The sequence below is a fragment of the Equus przewalskii genome, chromosome 21, assembly GCF_037783145.1.
Source record: "Equus przewalskii isolate Varuska chromosome 21, EquPr2, whole genome shotgun sequence".
Taxonomy (NCBI): domain Eukaryota; kingdom Metazoa; phylum Chordata; class Mammalia; order Perissodactyla; family Equidae; genus Equus; species Equus przewalskii.
In genome coordinates, this window is record NC_091851.1 from 33,370,683 (window position 1) to 33,390,019 (window position 19,337).

Below are 19,337 nucleotides of genomic sequence, written 5' to 3' on the forward strand. Positions count from 1 at the left end.
CAGAGGTTCTCTCAGGGCCAATCTTTCTCACCAAAAAAAAAAAAAAGAGTAAAACTTTTGTAATCTAAATAAAAGTAAAACAGACTTTCTGTTAACATGTTAAAATGGCTGGACAAATTTTTACTAAATTTGATAGCTATGCTTAGGATGGTCTCAATTAAAATAAAAGTTATGTGGCATACGTAAAATTCACGTTGGAGCCACTAGAAAAAGATAAGGATTCATCCTGCAGCTAAAACTGAGGATAGAATTTTTTACCAAACTTTGAAGGGAATTTTGGGATGGTTGACCAGAAATGCAGGACATGGCATGTAAAAAATTCTTTTGGGGTTGCTGGGGTAGGAGGGCAGGACAAAGAGATCCATGCAGAACATTTGAAACTGAGGTATGAGATCCACATACAACTGACTGAAACATGCCAGATATATTAAAATGCCAGAGGTGGAGAAGACGCACACTAGTGTCAACTATGACAGCCCCTCCCTCCACCTGAAGCAGCCCCCTGCAAGCTGCTCTTACAGGAGAGACCTCATGCGCCACGCCTGACGGCGAAGAGCACCAGCAGGGGTTTATTTAGTGATGCTTAATGATTCTCTCAAACAACAAGCAGGCCAGCTAGTTTATTCATATTGAATCTAGACCTTAGATCTCTGGCTTAACAATCACATCAGAAACCTTTAAAGACACAATAAATCTTGCGTTAGATGAGAGATGGTTTAAATCAGTCATATAACTTCTAATATTCTGGGCTGGCAACTACAGCATGACAAATGTTCAGTCCAGTTACAAAACCACGTTTCACTTTCCTTGGCCACCAAATCTTAAACAGATCTTAAAAACGCACTGTTTCACAAAGGCCTTTACCATGTATCCACTGCTGCCAGTCAAGCAATCAGGGTTTCTTCATCCCCCAAGGACATTTCTAAAAGAGAGGAATACTTCTTTGATCTGCTTGCCTTGGTGGGTATGTAAGAACTCAGAGAATAAGTTTAAAGAAGGAAGATTAACTGAGATGCCAAGAAAAGTTTTTATTGCAAGCACAGTGAGCAGAAGGAGATGTCTTCGCACACAAAATGGCCACAAGGTCTGCCATTAACTCAATCTCTCTGACAACCCTTCATTGGTTTAAAGCATGTTAATTAGCTTCTTGCTATCAGGTGTACATCATTTCTGCCATGTGGGACATTTTCTTTGGAATATACAAGTAATATTCCATGTAGCCCGACAGGTCCTCGATGGTGACATCATCCACATAGACTCGAGCCTGCTCAGAGCAGGAGCGGGGGGAGCCAGACAGAGTTCTGGTGTGAAGCGACTGAGAGTAGTCCTCAAGCGTGGATCTTCGTTCTGGGGCCAAGGGAGGCACATTCTGCAGGCCTGAAAAGGAATAGACTTCCATCTCATGCCACCTCTTACACTGGCACTCCTTGCCTAGGCATGAACATGGCTTGCCCTGGTTTAGCTTGGATACAGACTGAAAGTCAGAGAGATCATTGGCCTGGAGACTTGCTTGGGAGACTTGGGTAGCAACAGAGGAATCTTCTTCCTTATTCTCTGACGGGAGCCTTGGAACCGAGGTTCTCAAAGGCTCAACAACTGCCCCTGTGTGGTTAGTATCGAGGGAAGCAGAGCACTCTCCTGCAGTGAACTCTTTAGGGGTTGAAATCCCCAGCCCACTGCTGCCATCAGGGGAGTCAGTCTGGCTCTTGTGCTTGAGCTGGCTGCTGGGAGCAGCAGCTATTGTACTGCAATGTATAAACTTTGGAGGATGAAGGACAGGAGACTTGGAACGCCGACGACGCTGGGTTCTCACCGCTCCTCGTGAAGACTTCCTCGTAGACCTAAGAGGAAAAAAAAATGCACAAAAAGATGTTGGGACACAGAGCTCTCCTAAACAGATTCTCTATGATAGCTGGAAATTTGCCTCCTCTCAGGTTTACGGGTCTAAGGTCATAAGTTTCCCCCAAAAGATGTGCCTGCCTCCATTTTCAAGCTGCCTAAGTTTCTGTGAATCCAAAACTTCAACACCTCCTTATTAGCAAGCTGTAGAAACAAGAGAGGTAAAGGGCAGTTTTTAATTGCATGTCTTGGACCAAACATCTGGTGCAGAACACCTGCCGTATCCCAACCCTTGGCTTGGGCACCTGTGACCAGTGGGTCTCTGGAAGCAGCCTAGACAGCTTAAATGATGCTGTAAAACCTAAAGGTTGTGCTGCGCCCTGAAGACAGCAGCTTCGTGCCACTGTGAGGCTAATACTACAAACGGCCACTCTGTCATGACTACTAAACAGAGCAGCAGACTCAGGATTCACTTCTATCACTGGCACAGCTGACAAAGAGATTTCAGACATTGGGAATTATCAGACACACTATATAATTTTTTATAAAATATTTAAGTAAATAAAAGAACTGAGCAAAGAACGAGACTCAAAACTGCCAAGCAAATTTAAAAACCGAACCAAATAGATCTTTAAGAAATAAAAAACTTTCTATCTGAAATTAAACTAAATGGTCTAAACAGCAGAATACATACAGCTAAGGAAAAGAAAAACTGAACTGGAAGATAAATCTAAATTATGTATAAGAGGGGTCAGCAAATTGCAGTCTGTGGGTCAAATATGGCCCCCCACCTGTCTTTGTACAGCCCATGGATGCTGCTCCTGTGGGCTAGCACTGGGAGCCATGGAAACCAGGCTGGGCTGTCTTCCTTCACCCTCATTCTCCCCTCCACTCCCTGCACTTGCCTTCCTGGCCAGCAGACACGTCACACCACTGCTGGGGCCCCCGCTGGCTACCATCTACATGTTGGGGCTCTGCTCTCAGCATTCACTGGGCACTGACAGGTAGTATCTCAATTGAGAGTCTGGCCTGTACTGGGCGCTCTGCAGGAGAGAAGGGCATGCTGGAACCTGGGTGCCACTGGGGTAGAGAGTAAAACTGAGCCCAGCACTGCCCCTACCTACCCATCCCTCCAGGCTAGCCATTTCATCCTGAGACTGTCTCAGCAACTGAACACAAAGTGTGTCCACCAGCCAGGATGGTGCACATCATGCAAACGGGGCAGGGCAGGAGTGTTCTTGCTTATGTAAGGACCTACATAATATCCTCAGGTCTTACCTCTTGGCTTCCAAAGTCTAAAATATAAACTATCTGGAAATTCACCAAAAAAGTATGCTAACCCCTGACCTAGAATGCAGCACAGAGACTTGGAGACTTGGAAAAATATAAAAGCTAAGAGATATGTTAAACAGAATAGGAAGTCTCAAGTCTCTGAAAGAAAGAATACAGACAATGGAGAACAAGTGACTTTTAAAAAGATAATGGCTGAGAAATTTTCTGAATTGACGAAAGAAGAGAATGCACAGATATAGGAAGCACACTGAAGGAGGATAAATAAAAGAAATCCACATCTAGACACACTGTAGCAGAGCTGCAGAAGACCAAAACAACAGGGCAACTTGAAAGCAGCCAGAGACTCCATGGACTGCTTCCAAAAGAACAACAATTAGACTGAACGGAGGCTTGGCTTTTCAACACCAACAATGAGGCCAGAGACATGAATAATCCCTTCAAGCGCTAAGAGAAAATAACTGTCAACCTAGAACCTTAATTTCAAGTATATCAAATCAGGTATAGCTTTCAAGAACAAAGACGAAATAAAGACATTTTCAGATAAATCAAAGCAAAGTACATTCACCAATAGAACACGTTATACAACTCCAGGGAGCATCATTCAAATTTATTCTATGTGGAGTTCTATAACACAGACGCCCCGTTTACTAATAAGAGACCTTTACTAAAGGAACTTCTGAAAGAAGTACTTTAGGAAGGAAGAAAGTGACACTATATGGAAGGTCTGAGATACAAGAATGGTGAGAGCAAAGAAACTTTAAATGAGATAAATCTAAACAAACATGGTCTATTTAAATAACGATAAAGTAGGCTGAATAAAACCTATTTTGTGAGATTAAAGAAGCGACAGAACTAAAGTATCTGGCAACTACACCCTGGAAGTCAGGAGGTCAGAGTAAAAAGGTTCTAAGGCGGAGGGCTAAAATATTAACTTTTGTCTTGGTAGCATACATAGTAAAATTTCAAGGCCAACCACTAAAAGAACAGAAACAAAGTATACAATTTCCAAGCCAGTAGAAGGAAAGATGGTAAGAGGAAAAAACAACTCATTTCAAAAAATTCTGTAAAAGGTGGGGAGGAAAGGAAGGGTGGGAAGAAAAGAGGAAAAAAAAAAAAAAACCCAGGAAAATAGCATAAAATAAAATAGCAGAAACAAGTCCAAATATATCAATAATCACAATAAAATACATGAATTAAACCCAGCAGTTCAAAAAAGATGATAAGAAGCCAGTTTGATGGCTTAGTGGTTGAAGTTTGGCATGCCCTGCTTCGGCGGCCCGGGTTCAGCTCCCAGTCACAGACCCACACCACTCATCTGTCAGCAGCCATGCAGTGGGGGCAGCTCGCGTAGAAGAACTAGAAGGACTTATGACTAAAACACAAAACTACGTACTGGGGCTTTGGGGAGGAAAAAAAAGGAGGAAGATTGGCAACAGATGTTAGCTCAGGGCAAATCCTTCCCAGCAAAAAAAATGATGATCAGGGGCCGGCCCCACGGCCAAGTGGTTAAAGATGTGCACTTTGACAGCCCCAGGTTTCACTGGTTTGGACCCTGGACGTGGACATGGCACCGCTCATCAGGCCATGCTGAGGTGGTGTCCCACATAGCACAACCAGAGACACTCACAACTAGAATATACAACTATGTACTGGGGGGCTTTGGGGAGAAGAAGAAAAAAAGAAGACTGGCAACAGCTGTTAGCTCAGGTGACAGTCTTTTAAAAAAAAAAGATGCTCAGATTGAATAAAACAAAACAAAATAAGCCATAAGTATTTATGAGACACACCTAACATTTTAAAACACAGAATGGTTCAAAATAAAAGAATAGAAAAAAATACACTAGGCAAATACTAACTAAAAGACAACTGGATTAGCTATATTATTTCCAGACAAAATAGACTTTAACAAAAGCCATTATGAGGGATTAAGAATATCACTATACAATAAAAATCTCAATTCTCCAGGAAGAGAACATTCTAACCTGGGATGAACCTTGGCAGCATGACCCTAACAAAATAGCTTCAAAATACACAAAGCTAAAATATAGAACTGAAGGGGAAAACAAAAGAACGCACTCCCACATGGGAGATTTCAACATACCTCTCTCAATTATTAAAAGGTCAAACTGACAAAAAAATTATTTGAAAAAAGATTCAAATAACACATTTAAAAGCTTAGTTTAGTGGACATATATAGAACCCAAGAATGATTAGAGAAGACCCATTCTTCTCAAACACACACAGAACATTTACAAAAATTGACTATGAACCAGGCCATGCAGCCAGTCTCGGCAAATTCACAATTAAAAAGAATGGGTCTTGTCTAGTTCTTGGGTCTTGGGTTCCATATCATAACATACTCTTTTCTGGATACTCAGGAAAGAAAACCCAACAATATTTTAAGGTACTGAGATAAAAATCATCTGCATTAAGCAGCTCTTACCCATGCCAACTGTCCTTAGACGCACATGTGGTTTTAGGTTTGGTTTCATCTGCTGCTGCTCTGACTGATGCTCTGACACCTGCACCTTCTCCAACAGACAGAGATGCTATGGACCTGGAGACAAGAACAAAGTTTACTGCTACAGAAAACTGTGCAGCAGAATTCACTGCTCTTGCCAACCCAAATACAACTCGTATTAATACCTTTATTTTCTTTCTAGTTTGAGTTTCTCAAAAGTTGCTCAGTTTTTATGCAAACTTTCCTCTGAAACCAAATTTAGAGGATCCCGAAAAGCCCACAGTTGCAAAATCATAAGCCAAAGAATGATTCTTAAGTGTAATCAGCAGCAGGATATAAATAGACTTTTAGGCTGTTTATCTGGGGCAGATCAGGCCTTACGTCCAGGCAGAATGCTAATAACACTGACCACTTATTTTATGTTGGCAAATCAGAGCTGTGGAAACTAAGTTAGGAGCAAGCTTTAGGACACTCGATCTAACTTGAAAATGAATACATTTTCAAAAATTATACAACTTTTAGAAAAATATTCTAATTTTTACAACCAATAAACTTGAAATATTACTCAGAGTTAAATCTTTGCAGTTTACAATTACACAAGTAATATGGGTTCCTATGGCGTAAAGAAGATGAAAAATTTAAAAGAGAAAAAAAGATCACCTATAATCTCACAACTCAGAAATTATCAACATTAACATTTTGGTAGAAATCCTTTCAGACCTTTTCAATACACACACACTGGGCTCCTACCATACATGCTGTGATATTGATAAAAATCCTTTAGAGACAATCTGCTAAAGTAAAAAGACATTCACTGAAATATAATTTAAAATAAAAAGTAACTGGAAATAACCTAAATGTCCAATAATAGAAAATACTGTTATCATATAAATTATGGCATATCTATACAATGGAATATTAGGAAGTTATTAAAAATTAAGTGTACAAAGAACTTTTAATGACATGAGAGAATGTTTATAATATTAAGGGGAAACAGCATGAATAAACACCTCTACCTACATTAGGATCTCAACTATGTAAAAAAGTATACGGCATTATATACAGATGGTCTAGATGTTAACAGTGGTTATAGTACATTGTGATGTTTACTTTCTTTTTTATGCTTTTTTGTTTTTGTGAGTTTTTCAATAATAAGCATATATTATTTTATATTCAGATAAAAAGGATTATACTGTTTTATAATAAACGTAAAGAGATTTGTCCTGATAAGGATCAAAACCTGTTGATAGCAATCAAAACCTGTTGAACAGGATCATGCTAAATTCCTGGCAAGGCTTGGTTAGTTTATGAGTCAGTACCTCAGATGTCCCTTTCGCAAATCAGCGACAATATGAAACGACTAGAAATGTATGCTACGCTATACAAGTCTCACTCTGCTTAGTCATGGTAATGACTCACCCCTGCTACCCTTATGTATTTGGTTTTCTCAAATGTTTTCCACTGTTCCTTCTCTTTCTATAATTTTACTCAAAGCACATCACATGCTACAAATATATATTATGCGACCATGTATTGTACAGATATTTTGAGAGGTTTTTTAATGTTCTAAGTAATTTTTAGGGGCACCAAAATAACTTACTTTTATGTTCCAACTTCTTAAAACACCAGGAAAGGCGTCTGTGTATTAAGTTACTTATATGAATTTATATACTAAGGGATTCACGTGTGTATATACATTCCTAGCATTTTCCTGATTTAAAAAAAAAAATTATTTCTACACCAGAAATCACAAAGGAATACACCATAACCACAATCTGGAAGTGTTTCTCTGCTGTGTTTCCATTTCCCAAAATGGCTCATAAAATACTGATCAATTTTAATGGCAAGATGACCACGATATTGGAAAAACCACTGGAGGAGAAACATACTTATTTGAAGTATGATAGACGTAAATGTGAGCACCTGTAACAGCTACTCTATAGTTAGTATAAATCAGTCTATTAGTACAAACCTTCTCATTCGGCATGTCAAAACAGTATCAGTAATAATCAGACAGCTGGAACAACCACCAACATCTATTTTATTTTTACCATGTGCCAGGTACTGCATGCATTTCTTCACGTTGTCCTCAAGGTACCATATAGGGAGATAGTTAAGAGTACAGGTTCTGGAGACAAATTGCAGTCACATCCTGGCTCCACCACTTCTTACCAAAGTGACCTTTAGCAAGTAACTTAATTCATCTGTGGCTCATCTGTAAACCGGAGTAACAGTAGTATCTACTAAGTTGGTGGTGAGGATTAAATATGTACGGAGTTTTTAAGCCAGTGTCTAGGAAATAGTGAGTGAGTAACATATTTTAGTCATTATTATTATTACTTGTTGTGGAGTGTCCTACTCTGAGCTTCCAGTGTTTGGTTTCCATTTATGAAAATAAATCTTTTTACATCCATTAAAAATGGGAGGTTTCTTCTGGCCTGGCGCAAAGAATGGGGATGAGAGGAGTCTTGCACAAAACATTGTGCAAAGAGTGAAATATTAACATTCAGACAGCAGCTGGTCTGCAGGTGCTCTAATTAGTTTGGCCAAAGGGTCCAAGATTATTGATCTCTGTGACAGAACCCTAATGAATAGAGGTTTCCATAGTGATAGGCTCAGCAATCAAAGCCCATGAAATTGACAATGTCTGCACAGACTTCTACTGAGCCAATTCACTTTTAGTGAAAAATACTGTGATTCCCTAGAGATGTGTAAGGAAATCTCCAATACGACACTGCTTAATAATGTTTGATTAAAAAGAGAGTGGGGGAAGCCTTCTCGGAGTTAAGGAAAACCAAAACACGCAATCTTGGAGTACAAATAAGGTGCTACTTTCCAAAATTTAACAGATGAGTTTCTTTTATAAGTAAAACAACACTGTGCAAAATTTGGTAGAACGTCACACTATTGACATTTATATCTTCTACCAATAATGAGGAATTTTAGAAGAGAAAGAGCTCTTCAGAGAAAAAGGGTATTTAAATCTAGTAACCAATTCCCAAATAGTATATTACATATTTAATTACCCTGATGCATCCACTCTTAATTTCTTGAAAGCAGTCTGTAGACTCTCCTCCTCTCCATCCTTGGCTTCCGATTTCATTGTGAAAGGTTTTACACTACTATGGATGTTCCCGTTAATACTAAAAAGAAAATAAAAATAAAATGAGCAAAGTGAAAACAAGTGGGTTCAAAAGTATACCTCTTATTAAAATCATTATTCCTGACACTATTACTGCTTGTTGAGGGACAAACACAACTCTATTTCTAAAAGGAAGTTCAGTGTAGATGATTAGGAAACCGCAAGTTTTATTTCTTAAGAGGAGATGAATGAAATGATATAGAAACTGTCTATTTATTATGATAGAATTTCAACTGTCCAAATCCTTGATGCCAATATCCTATTACACAGTTTTACAAACAAGATCACCAGAAATGTGTGTTTAAGTACACTTTTTAACAAGGGGAAAAATCTCTCCATTTGTAGAGGTCTAGAAACCTACAGACAAAATGACATTTGCACCAGAAATAAAAGGGAAAAGCTCAACCTATAGGACTCTGACTCTTTAAAATGCTACTGACTATTTGTCTAGTCAAACCCCCAAAATTCCAGTTAACTTCCAAACACATGATAGCATTTCTCTAGAGCAATCCTGACCCAGATATCAATTTCATATTCATATTCATACTCAGCTATCAAGATGTTCCCATTGTTAAAGGAGGATTACAAACGTTTCAATGATTACTGATTATTCTACACTTTATAAGGTTGATACCTTTGTCTATTTTTTAATAGCTTTGAATACTTTAATTATTAAACAAGAAAGACAGAAAATACATGAACTTACTTTCAACTCAAAAAGATAAACAGAACAAACTCAGTCAAAGATGTAGGAGGTAAGAAAAAAATAGAAAGTATTGTTCTGTAAATGCGACTTTAAAAGCTCTCTGCTTAATCAACTAGTTTGATTAACTAAAGTTCTCCCTTTCTTCCACCCTGATTTTTATATTTAAACAAAGAAAAGGGGAAAGGGGACCAACCAAAGCAACAAGAGACACAAGGGAGAAGTCTGTTAGTAAATTCTTTGAATCTAGTTTCCCAATTATTTTTTCACTCAGGGTAAAAAATTAGTTAATACTAAATCCTGAACAAAAAATTAACAAATCAGTATCTATGAACATATCACAAGGAATCAGAAAGACAAGAGTTAGACAAAAAATAGAAGATGGAGAATTTCTGAAGCAAAAATTCCCCTCACCTCTTCTTTATTTCTAACCTGCTACCCCCACCCCTATACCCCCGCCCCCATACTCCCGCCCCCTTTGGCCACTCCGCGAGGGAGCAGTGCCTCTCTGTGGACCCTTGAATCCTCTGATTCCGCATCTGCTCCCGTCTCAGGGGTGGGTTTGAGGTTATTGTGAGGCCTCTAAAATTCCAAAGGTCAAGGTGTCATAATATGTTTGACATAATGTAACACTGTGGTACCGGAGGCAGAAAAAAGCATCAAGGAATCAAGACTATTCATCTCATTTATTTATTTTGTGTAGAAGAAGGGATTTTAGGCAGATCTCTCCGGGGAACACTGAAAATAGTCTCAAAAGAATTTAGCTAGCTTTCGCCTCAACCTCCTAAGAAAAAAAATTTAAACACACATCCCACATATATTGTGCTGGTTTATTTCACCAGAACAGAATCTGAGGAAACATTATTAATTCCACACTTCGATGGTCTCTAATTCTTCTGGATTTAGAGGAGGATCCTGCCCCAGCTACACAGTAACGTCCTATACATCTGGGGAGGGGGTGAGCAGTCATCACATATTCAAATATTTCTGAAGCTTCACAGCATCTAAAGGGGTGCTGTCATAGTTATAAACCAATTCTTCCTGTTGGCAGAACTAAATCAAAGTTTGACTTATAGTTCTCCTCAATTACCTATGACCAGTCAAACGCTCAGACTATTGGCCTTTAGAGTGAAATCATCTGAGCCAGTCTCCCCAACTCTGCAGACCCCACATAAATCCTCTGTGGGCCTCTATGGGAATGAGTACACATCACATCTAAATGTACACTGCTGAGTTCTATAGACAGAAATTCATTCCTTCTCCAAATATTACCACACGCTGTAACACTACACTGGAAGCTGGGGATCTAGGGGTGAACCTGACACATACCAGGACTGTGAACCCCATTCCTGTAAGGACTAGAACCTCATTCCTGCCCTAACACTGTGCTAAGAAGCTTTGCACCCACTTAACTTTTAATTACATAGTGCTAACTTGATAGCACCGCTGGTGATCTCTAGCTGTTAATACAAACTTAGTTAACATTCTTGTTGACACGCTAAAATTTCAATCTATCATTTAAAAACCAAAACAGACCAAAATAAAAACTGGCTAAAGACTAAAACTTTAGGAATGAAGTTCCATCTATTTTCAGACTTCCAGCATTTTGACCACTCATCCTTTCCCTTAGTTATATTAACCCAGAGCAAAGGTGAGTGCTAGGCAGGACCTTAAGAGCAAAATCAGAGCATGCCTGTCATTACAAAAGGCTATGTTTCTCTGTGTTCACAGCTTCCGATTCACTCAAATCAGGAGCTGTACTAGTAACCCTGGGAAACTGGGTTTGCTCTTCCTCATTAAATTTCTGGAAGACATTCTTCCCATTTTCACTGCCCTGACTTCTTCAAGTTGAACAATCCTCCAAAAGATCAAACTTTTAAAGGCTTATTAAAAGTTATTTTGTATTGTTTTAAGTCAAAATCACGCCGAGCAATTTAACTTTGCTTCGGCTTTTCCCCAACCTTTCAAAAACGTCACGTAAAATTCTTCTAAGTTCCTCCATCAAAAGGGCAAATTCCTGGTTCACTGACTTTCAACGAATAGCATGTGTCACAATCTTATTTATATCTTGCAGTTTTAACCAAGACCTCTTTGAACCCCAAGCCTAGGGCCAAATTTCCAGCACCTGGACAAGACCTGCGAACGATCACTAAAGGATCCGCGGGTACACGTGTCATCACAATGTTAAAGATTTAGAAACTTTCCCAGCCCACCAGGAAGTGTGGAGCCCGGGAAAGAAAACCCTGTCCAGCAACTCTCGAAGACGCAAACAAGACTGGATCGAAACAATCGGCCCCCGGGACAACACACGGTCACACCTCTCTCTACACACCCACTATTCAACCCCTACGCTCTCGGTGCTAGAGCCGGAGCACGAAGTTAATCCTTTTCACCCAGAATCTGGATCGGCAGCGCTTAAACAAGATCGGGGGAAAAGTCAGAACCTGGAAGGGCTCGGAGAGGGGGGGCTCTGCCTGCCGGGGGTCTCCAGCTGGAAAACTGCCCCTTCTGGATACTCCCCGGGGGCAGAACGAGAGGCCTGAGTTGGCACCAGGGATGCAGGAGGAGGCGGGAGCGGAGCCGAAGGGGTACCACGAGACTGGGGCTCAGAAACGAGCGGGAAAGGGCGGGAAGGGGCAAAGTGCGGCCGAGGAGGGAGAAAAGGGGAAGCGACGGTGGGGCAGGAGAGGGCGGAGGCGCGGCGCGGGGGCCGCGAGCGGAGAGGAAGGCGGGAAGGGGCGAGAGCGCGGGGCTCGGGCAGGGCCAGGCCGCAGCGGCCGAGGGGGCGCCGAGAGGCGCAGGCCCGGCCCGGCCCAGGCAGCCAACGCCGGGGGACGAGGCGACGAGAGGCAGGCAGGCCCCGAGGAAGCCGCCGGCGGCCAGGCCGGGCCCAGAAGCCGAGACGCGGCGCCGCGGCCCCTCGCCGTCACGTTAGGGCACCCACCTCCTCGCAGCTGGGGCGCTCCGGCGATCCAGTACCGTCAGTTCAGATCGTCGGTCCCCGATCGCGGCGCCTGACTGACCCGGATCCAAACCCGCGGAGGGGGCGGCCCGCGCCTCCGGAGGCGCACTGCGCCTGCGTCACTCGGGCGCGTGCCCCGCCCCCTGCTCATGCTCCTCCCACTCCAGTGACTCGGCTGCGCGGCAGGCGGTGGCTGCGCAGGCGCAGAGCTGTGGCCGCGCCTCCTCAACGCCCCGCACCCGCCCCTCTCGGAAGCACGTGCGCCTTACGTCATTTCCTGTTATTCTCTTCGTTCCCTCCTCCGTCCGCTTTGGGTTAGCGCTGGACCGACTCTTTTGGGGCGTGCCTGCTTCCTCCTCTCAGTCAGGTGAGTGAGTAGGCGGTGTTCTTCGCAGTCCTCCGGCGAGCCGCGTCTGCTTCCCGGGGTCTCCCTGGTCTGGGTACTCTACGTGGAGTCACCCAACCGACGGAATTCCGCAGGGTGAGGCCAGGGTGGGGGAATTTTCACGGCCACGGACCCCCGTCTGAGCGCTTGGCCCGAGTCTCCTTGATGCTAGAATCTGGACCGCCTGCGACAGCCTCGGGGCTCGGACCCGGGGAATCCTTCAGGGTCTGCTGAGAAGCGAGGAGAGATCGGACCCGGCCAGGGCCGTGAAAGTCAGGCCAGAACTGGAATTGAAATGCCTTCTCTTTACTGCCCCTGTCGTTTGACTTGCGGCAACTGGTTTTCCCTCTCCGGGCCTCAGTTTCTCCATCTGTGAAGTGAGGACGTTGGACTGTATCATCGAATCTCGTTTTTTTCCCAGCATGGACTCCTTTGAGAATCTGATGAAATCTATAGACCATTCGACAGAGAAATGCACAGACGCGCTAAATTTTGCAGAAAGCTTTAGGTAGGTCACCTAAGTAGGTGATCTTTAGGGCTCTTCCATTTGTTTGACTCTGATGGCTGCTCAGACGGCAGGCAGAGAAGGGGTGAGCTGTGCACCAGCTGCCACCCCCTCCGTCACCAGGAGTGCTTCAGATCTTCTGTGCCTCTCCTCACTCACCACGCCCCAGCCCCACGTCGGTGTGCTTAGAGTTTTTTTGGCAAAGATGGTTTTCTTCAATAGAATTGGCTCTAATTTGTTCTGGCCCAACCCTGGAGTGAGGGTTGTTACCTGAACCCAAACTGGACCCTTCCACCCACACTCCCCAACACCTTAGGTATAGTCGCCTACCTAGATAGGCTGCTGAAAGTAGTTTAGCATATCCAACTTAACTACAGCCAGCCCTTGGAATGCTGGACCCGTGTCCGGGAATGGAATCTTACAGGTCATTGCGTAAGGTTGTGAAACATAAAGATGAAGTGGGCCCTGGGTAAAACATTTAAATTCTCCTTGTTCATACCAGAGGCTGAGCAACTGACGGGATGAAAAAACACTGTTAAAGTTCCAACATAAAACCTAATGATGCTAATAAAATGGCTCCCTTCTGCCGTGCAGCAGCTGTGTGCATGTTCATTCCTTTGACACCCTGTGATTTTACACGTTTTAAAGATGAAGATGACTGGGACTCAAAGGTGTTAGAAACTTGTCCTAGCTCTCCTTGGCCTCTGTCACACAGTGCTGGTAAGTGACTTAGTCAGTGTCAAAAGCCTGTCTGTCCACTGCTGCCCAGCTCTCAACATCTCTTAGAAAATGATAAGAAAGAGGGAAATGTGATGTGTTTTTTCCTCAGAAGTTGCCAAGTGGATTGCATCCAGCCTAAATATGTGGTTTTAAGCTGTCATTTGAAAATACAGCTTCAGATAGAATTCGCACATCCTTGAAGGCAAGGACTGTATCCAGACAGACGAGTAATAAATTCGCAAAGCCTAATGGTTCCTGAGGGTTAGTGGGTGCTACATGCAATTGTGGTGGATTTTACAGTTTACCTTATTTCCACCCATTATGGCATTAAATACTAAAAACTAAAAAGTTTTAAAGTGCTTCATTTTATGTAGGCATAGTTCCGTCATAAAGTTAGATGCTTTCTGAGAATGTGGCTCATTACTCAGGGCGTACCCGGAAGGCGAGACCTCTTGGGAGCACTGAAAGCTAATTCAGCCCTTGATATGGCCTGGACTCTCAAGTTGTTATATATAGGCCTGGCTTACTCTGTGCTATCTTATGACTTAAGATGAGATAGAGAAACTACAAAACTCATGATCTGCGAGAACAAGAAGCCAGACCTGCCTGCTGCACCAGCAACATAGGATCTCTCCAGTCACAGAAAAAATCCCTGAACTTATTTTACATTCATGAAATTGACTTGGTGTTAGTTTAATGCACGTAGTAATGGCATTTAATCAGAAAGCTATGGTAGCTGTAAAATTCTTTAAAACAGCACATCCTTCTTGTTACATGTACCTTATAAGCGACTGAGTAGGGGACACTTAAGTCCACCAAATTATACTGCAGAAACAACCAATTGATATAGGAAGATAACTTTTGATTTTAAAAAATAACTTCGGAGAAGGCAAGTTCAAAGCCTTAAAAAGATTTATTTTGGGGCCGACCCCATGGCCGAGTGGTTAGAGTTCCATGCACTCTGCTTCAGTACCCAGGGGTTTGTGGGTTCATATCTGGGTGTGGACCTACTCCACTCATCAGCCGTGCTGTGGAGGCATCCCACGTACAAAGAGGAGGAAGATTGGCACAGATGTTAGCTCAGGGCGAATCTTCCTCACAAAAAAACCGATTTATTTTACCAACAGTATGGCTACCATCCTACCAGTTGGTAATCTGGAAGAGTAGTCTTATATTTTAAGTTAACTTATTCCTTGCCTTGATATAATTTTAAGAATGACTTTGGAGTAGAAGATGGTGATTATAATGACCATTTGTGTCTTGATTTACAAGGATTGTCTCATTTAATTTTCATAACCCACTTGTAATTTTGTTATGTCCATTTTACAGCTGCAAAAACTAAGGCTCAGCACAGTTAGATAACTTGTCCAAGGTTACAGAGCTTGTAAGTGGCAGAACTGGGATTCAGATCGAGGCCGTCTGACTCTACACCCGCCTCCCTGATCACTGAGTTACACTGCTTTTCTTAGCCTCAACTCCACTACCCCTCACACACCCTAACTAGACCAGAGGTGCCTGCTTCCACCTGGGAAATACCACTGTGCTTGAGGAGATTGGCTGCCCAGGGTCTGGGACTGTGCTCCAGCTACGCTTGCCTTGCCTGTCCTTGAACTCATCAGGCATGTTTCCCTCTCCGGTCTTTTGTGTTTGATATTTCCTCTGCTAGGAACCTTGTTTACCCAGAACTCATCTCTTCCTTCAAGTCTCTGCTCATATCAGTTCCCCAGAGGGGCCTTCCCTGCCCACCCCAGCAGCAGCTTTCCCTCTGTATCCCTTTGCCCGGCTTTATTTTTTGTTATCACTACCTGACAGTGGATATTCCCTAGACTAGAAGCTACCTGAGGACAGAGACTTTGTGTCTTTTGTTTATCGCTCCTTTTCTCATTCAGTCTGAGATGCACTTTTCCCACAATTTAGTGCTCTGAAAATCTCGATGCGTCTTGGAATCAAAAGTGTGTCCTAGTTTAATTGCTAGCATTTGTTTGTTTCTTAATTCTACCTACAATTAATGGTGAATCTTTAAAATGATGGCATCTAAGAGTTGAAGAAAATACAGTATATCCTTAGGGCCTAAACTCTCATCTGGCACAGAGTTGGCGTTCAGTAACTATTTGTCAAATGAAAGCATTGAATGTTCACTGTGTGCTAGAAACGTTTACGTATGTTTAATCCCCACAGTTATCCTGTTAGGAGAAACTTTCTGTTACCAAAGCAGTGTGGTAGCAGGACTGAAACGTATGTTGATCATTGCGGAAGACGGGAGCAGAGAGAGCTGCATCCCAGGCTGCTCTCTTGGGACCTCGGTGTGTCAGGGTGCCTTTCCTGTCCTCAGTTCCTGCTCGTTCTTTCCACAGACCTTAGCGAGTATCTGCCAGTTGCCCAGTGCTTTGTGTAAGCAGAGGCGCAGGACACCATGTGGACACTCAGAAGGGTTGCCTAGCCCAGTCTGGAGGTGCAGGGGGTGTCTCCGAGAAGGCTTTCTGGAGTAGGTTCTGGCTAAACTGGGGTTCGAAAGTCAGGCATTGCCCTGGGCAGTGGGCAGGGGTGGGATGAGGCTGCAGAGAGGGCCAAGCCAAGTCAAGGAGAGAGTGGTGTTAAGGAGCTTGGATTGTGTCCTTAAGCAAAATAGTGATGTGCCAGTGGGCAGTTCATATCACTCTGGCAGCCTCTTAGAAAGTAGATGGGGCGGGAGCGGAGTGTAAGAGAGGCCAGTTAGAAGACATTGAAAGTAATCTAAATGAAGGCCAGAAGCGGAACAGTGGCTGAAGGGTGGTGAGGAGGCTGTGGAGTCTGAAGAGGTTGGCGGGACTTGAGGGGCATGCTGGTCAGACGTGTCCTCCCCAGCGAATGAGTGGCCTGTAGGTGGCACCATTCACTAAGGAGGGAAATCCAGAAAGCCAGCAGCTGTGGGGACTGGGGACAGAGTTTAGTTTGGGACATAAGGAGTTTGAAGTGCAGGTGAAAGCAGGAGTCAGGTCATGACAGGTCTTACAGGTCATGTGAAGGGGGTTATTCTGAGAACCGTGGGGGCTATGGAAGAAAAGAGAAATGACCATTTGAGAAAGATTGCTCTGGTTCCAGCCTAGAGGGCCCAGTGATCCAGGCCTGAGATGGCAGGAGTCTGAAGAGCAGGTGGCCATAGGAACGGAGAGCAAGTTAACAGCTTGGAAGTGGTGCAGATCAGGCTTTGGTGAGAGAACAGGAGGGGCAGTGAGAGAAAGTAGACAGTGACAATTTGCTTTCTGGTTTGAGCAACTGAATGACTATTGTTGCATATTTCCGATATAACTGTTGAATCCTGTTGGCAGGGAACTGATGAGGAACAACATTTGAACGAAAGATAATAATAAAAGCTAGTACTTTTAAAGCTCTTAGTATGTGTCAGAAAACTCATTCAACAGTCCTGATAACAGTCCTATGAGATGACCGTTATCATCTTCATTTTCCAGATGGGGAAACGGAAATGAAGAGAAGTAAAGTAACTTGCCTGAGGTCATACCGCTAGGAAGGAGTGGAGCTGGAATTTGAACCAAGGCAGTCTGGCTAGAGTCTGTGGTCCCACTGCCTCCCTCTGATGAGATGCCTCTTGCGTGGAGGTGTCCAGGGGGCAGGAAGATACATGGGTCTGAAGCTGAGAGACTCGGACTGGAAATAAATTGTGCACTCAACATGCAGATGGCCATCGAAGCCACTGGAGGGGGCCAGGGCCCCCAAGGAGAGGGTGGGAAACAATGGGAGGGAAGAGACGGAGAAGCCTGGAAGGCAGGCACAGGCATTCCAGTTGTGGGGAACATCTTCCCTTCTGCAGTTAATAAATTGGCATCTGGTTTATGCATCATCAGTCAGCATTTATGGATCCGCCCTCCCTGAGTTTGATCAGCTCTGGGTACCCTGACAAGGTCGAGTTTTTGGACCGCAGTCCTGGTGGTGGTAACACTTCCCACTCTCTCCTGCCATGAGATTCCGCTTGGTGGCCCCCTGGCCTCCCTGGACATCTGATTTTTGCCCCTCACCACAGCTGAAGAGCTTCTAGCTCCTGTCTGCCACCTGCCAGCCTTGTCAGCCCAGGGCCCCTCCCCATCTCCAGAGCTCCAGAAACACGTCACTTGGAACTTCTTCAGGTGCGTCCTTAAGTTATTTTGAGCCTTTTACCCATACACATTCGTGTCTCCTGCTGATTCTAAGCTACTGGAGGGCAAGAATCATCTGTTACGTTTTTCCCCCAACTTTCCCCGCCTCTTCCCCTCAGTCCGTTTCCCCTTCTGTAGGTTAAATGCCGCTGCACTCTGTGCTCCCACAGCACTTCACACTTCCTCCGTCCTAGCAGGGCCGCATCTCGTGTCCCTGGTACCTAGCGCAGCGTCTGCTGCCGAATGTATTGAATGAGCGAGTGTGTCAGTGAGTCCGTCAGTCAGTCAATTAATCCTCTCACTCAGCGAATAATTACAGTTGCCCACTGGCTTTTTAGAACCATACTGGGGCTTTTGACTCCTTTGACAGTTGCCTGTAGCAGCAGGGCCTTTCACAGCAGTCATTTGTTTGGGGGGAAATAGGCAGGAGTTGGGAAGTGGAGATTAACTGCTCTTGCCCATCATTCTCTTTTTAGCCCCAAAGCTGTTATGGTCTGTTATTGGATAGTTGCTCTCCTGAAATGTTGGGTAACAGAGTGGGGAGTGGATGAGGACTGTGGGAAGCCTTGGTAAGGGGCCTGGCCATATCCCTCTGCGCTGGATCAGTCAGTCCTGGCACTCAAGCCTCAGAGCTCTAAGGAAAGGGGGGCTTTTCCTGGTGGCTTCCAATCGCCAGCAGGGGGAGCCCTGGGACCGCCAATTCTCTTCCTTTAATAATTGTAGAAAAGCTCTTTACAGAGAGGGTTTTTGAAACTGATGAAGACCCAGGCTTAGTGAATCCCCTGCCTTCTATCTCAGAGTTCATTCGGCTTTGCAGTTTGAACTGGATGATGACATCAGGAAGATGTTAAGGCCAAAAACCAGAATCAAGCAGTAAAGCTACAGGAGAGAAGAGTCTGTCAGAGGTGAGGACTGGAGGCAAGCGTTGAGCGGAGCTTCTGGGTGCTGGTAATATTCTGTTTCTTGATCTGGTGTTGGTTATAGGAGTGTGTTCAGTTTGTGAAAATTCATCAAGCTATGACATGCAGTAAGGTACGTTTTTCTGTATATGTATTAAACTTCAATAAAACATCTTAAAAACTTAAGAAAACAGACAAATCTCTGTCTGAATGCCACAAGATATGTATCAGATTAAGATGAGCTGTTCTTCTTTCCCTATAATTCTTAACCTTATCTGAATCACAAGACGCTGGGAGA

At 43.7% G+C, this 19,337-nt stretch overlaps 1 protein-coding gene and 1 long non-coding RNA gene across 3 annotated transcripts; one reads left to right on the forward strand and one right to left on the reverse strand.

Moving 5' to 3' along the window:
* Window positions 1-604: 604 nt before the first annotated feature.
* Window positions 605-12,545, reverse strand: OSER1 (oxidative stress responsive serine rich 1). 2 transcript variants are annotated; one of them, XM_070589289.1, is made up of 4 exons: window positions 12,383-12,545; window positions 8,620-8,736; window positions 5,576-5,689; window positions 605-1,841 (listed from the first exon to the last, which is right to left on the reverse strand). In XM_070589289.1, exons 2-4 carry the CDS (start codon window positions 8,694-8,696, stop codon window positions 1,154-1,156), a joined length of 879 nt encoding a protein of 292 aa, XP_070445390.1. In that variant the 5' UTR covers window positions 8,697-8,736; window positions 12,383-12,545; the 3' UTR covers window positions 605-1,153. The 2 variants fall into 2 exon arrangements, with proteins under 2 accessions (XP_070445390.1, XP_008513979.2); XM_008515757.2 differs by lacking the exon at window positions 12,383-12,545 and adding an exon at window positions 9,853-9,980.
* Window positions 12,546-12,636: 91 nt separating this feature from the next.
* On the forward strand, window positions 12,637-17,851 carry LOC139078243 (uncharacterized). Its single transcript, XR_011531119.1, has 2 exons — window positions 12,637-12,767; window positions 17,460-17,851. It is a non-coding gene; the product is annotated as an uncharacterized lncRNA (long non-coding RNA).
* Window positions 17,852-19,337: the final 1,486 nt, after the last annotated feature.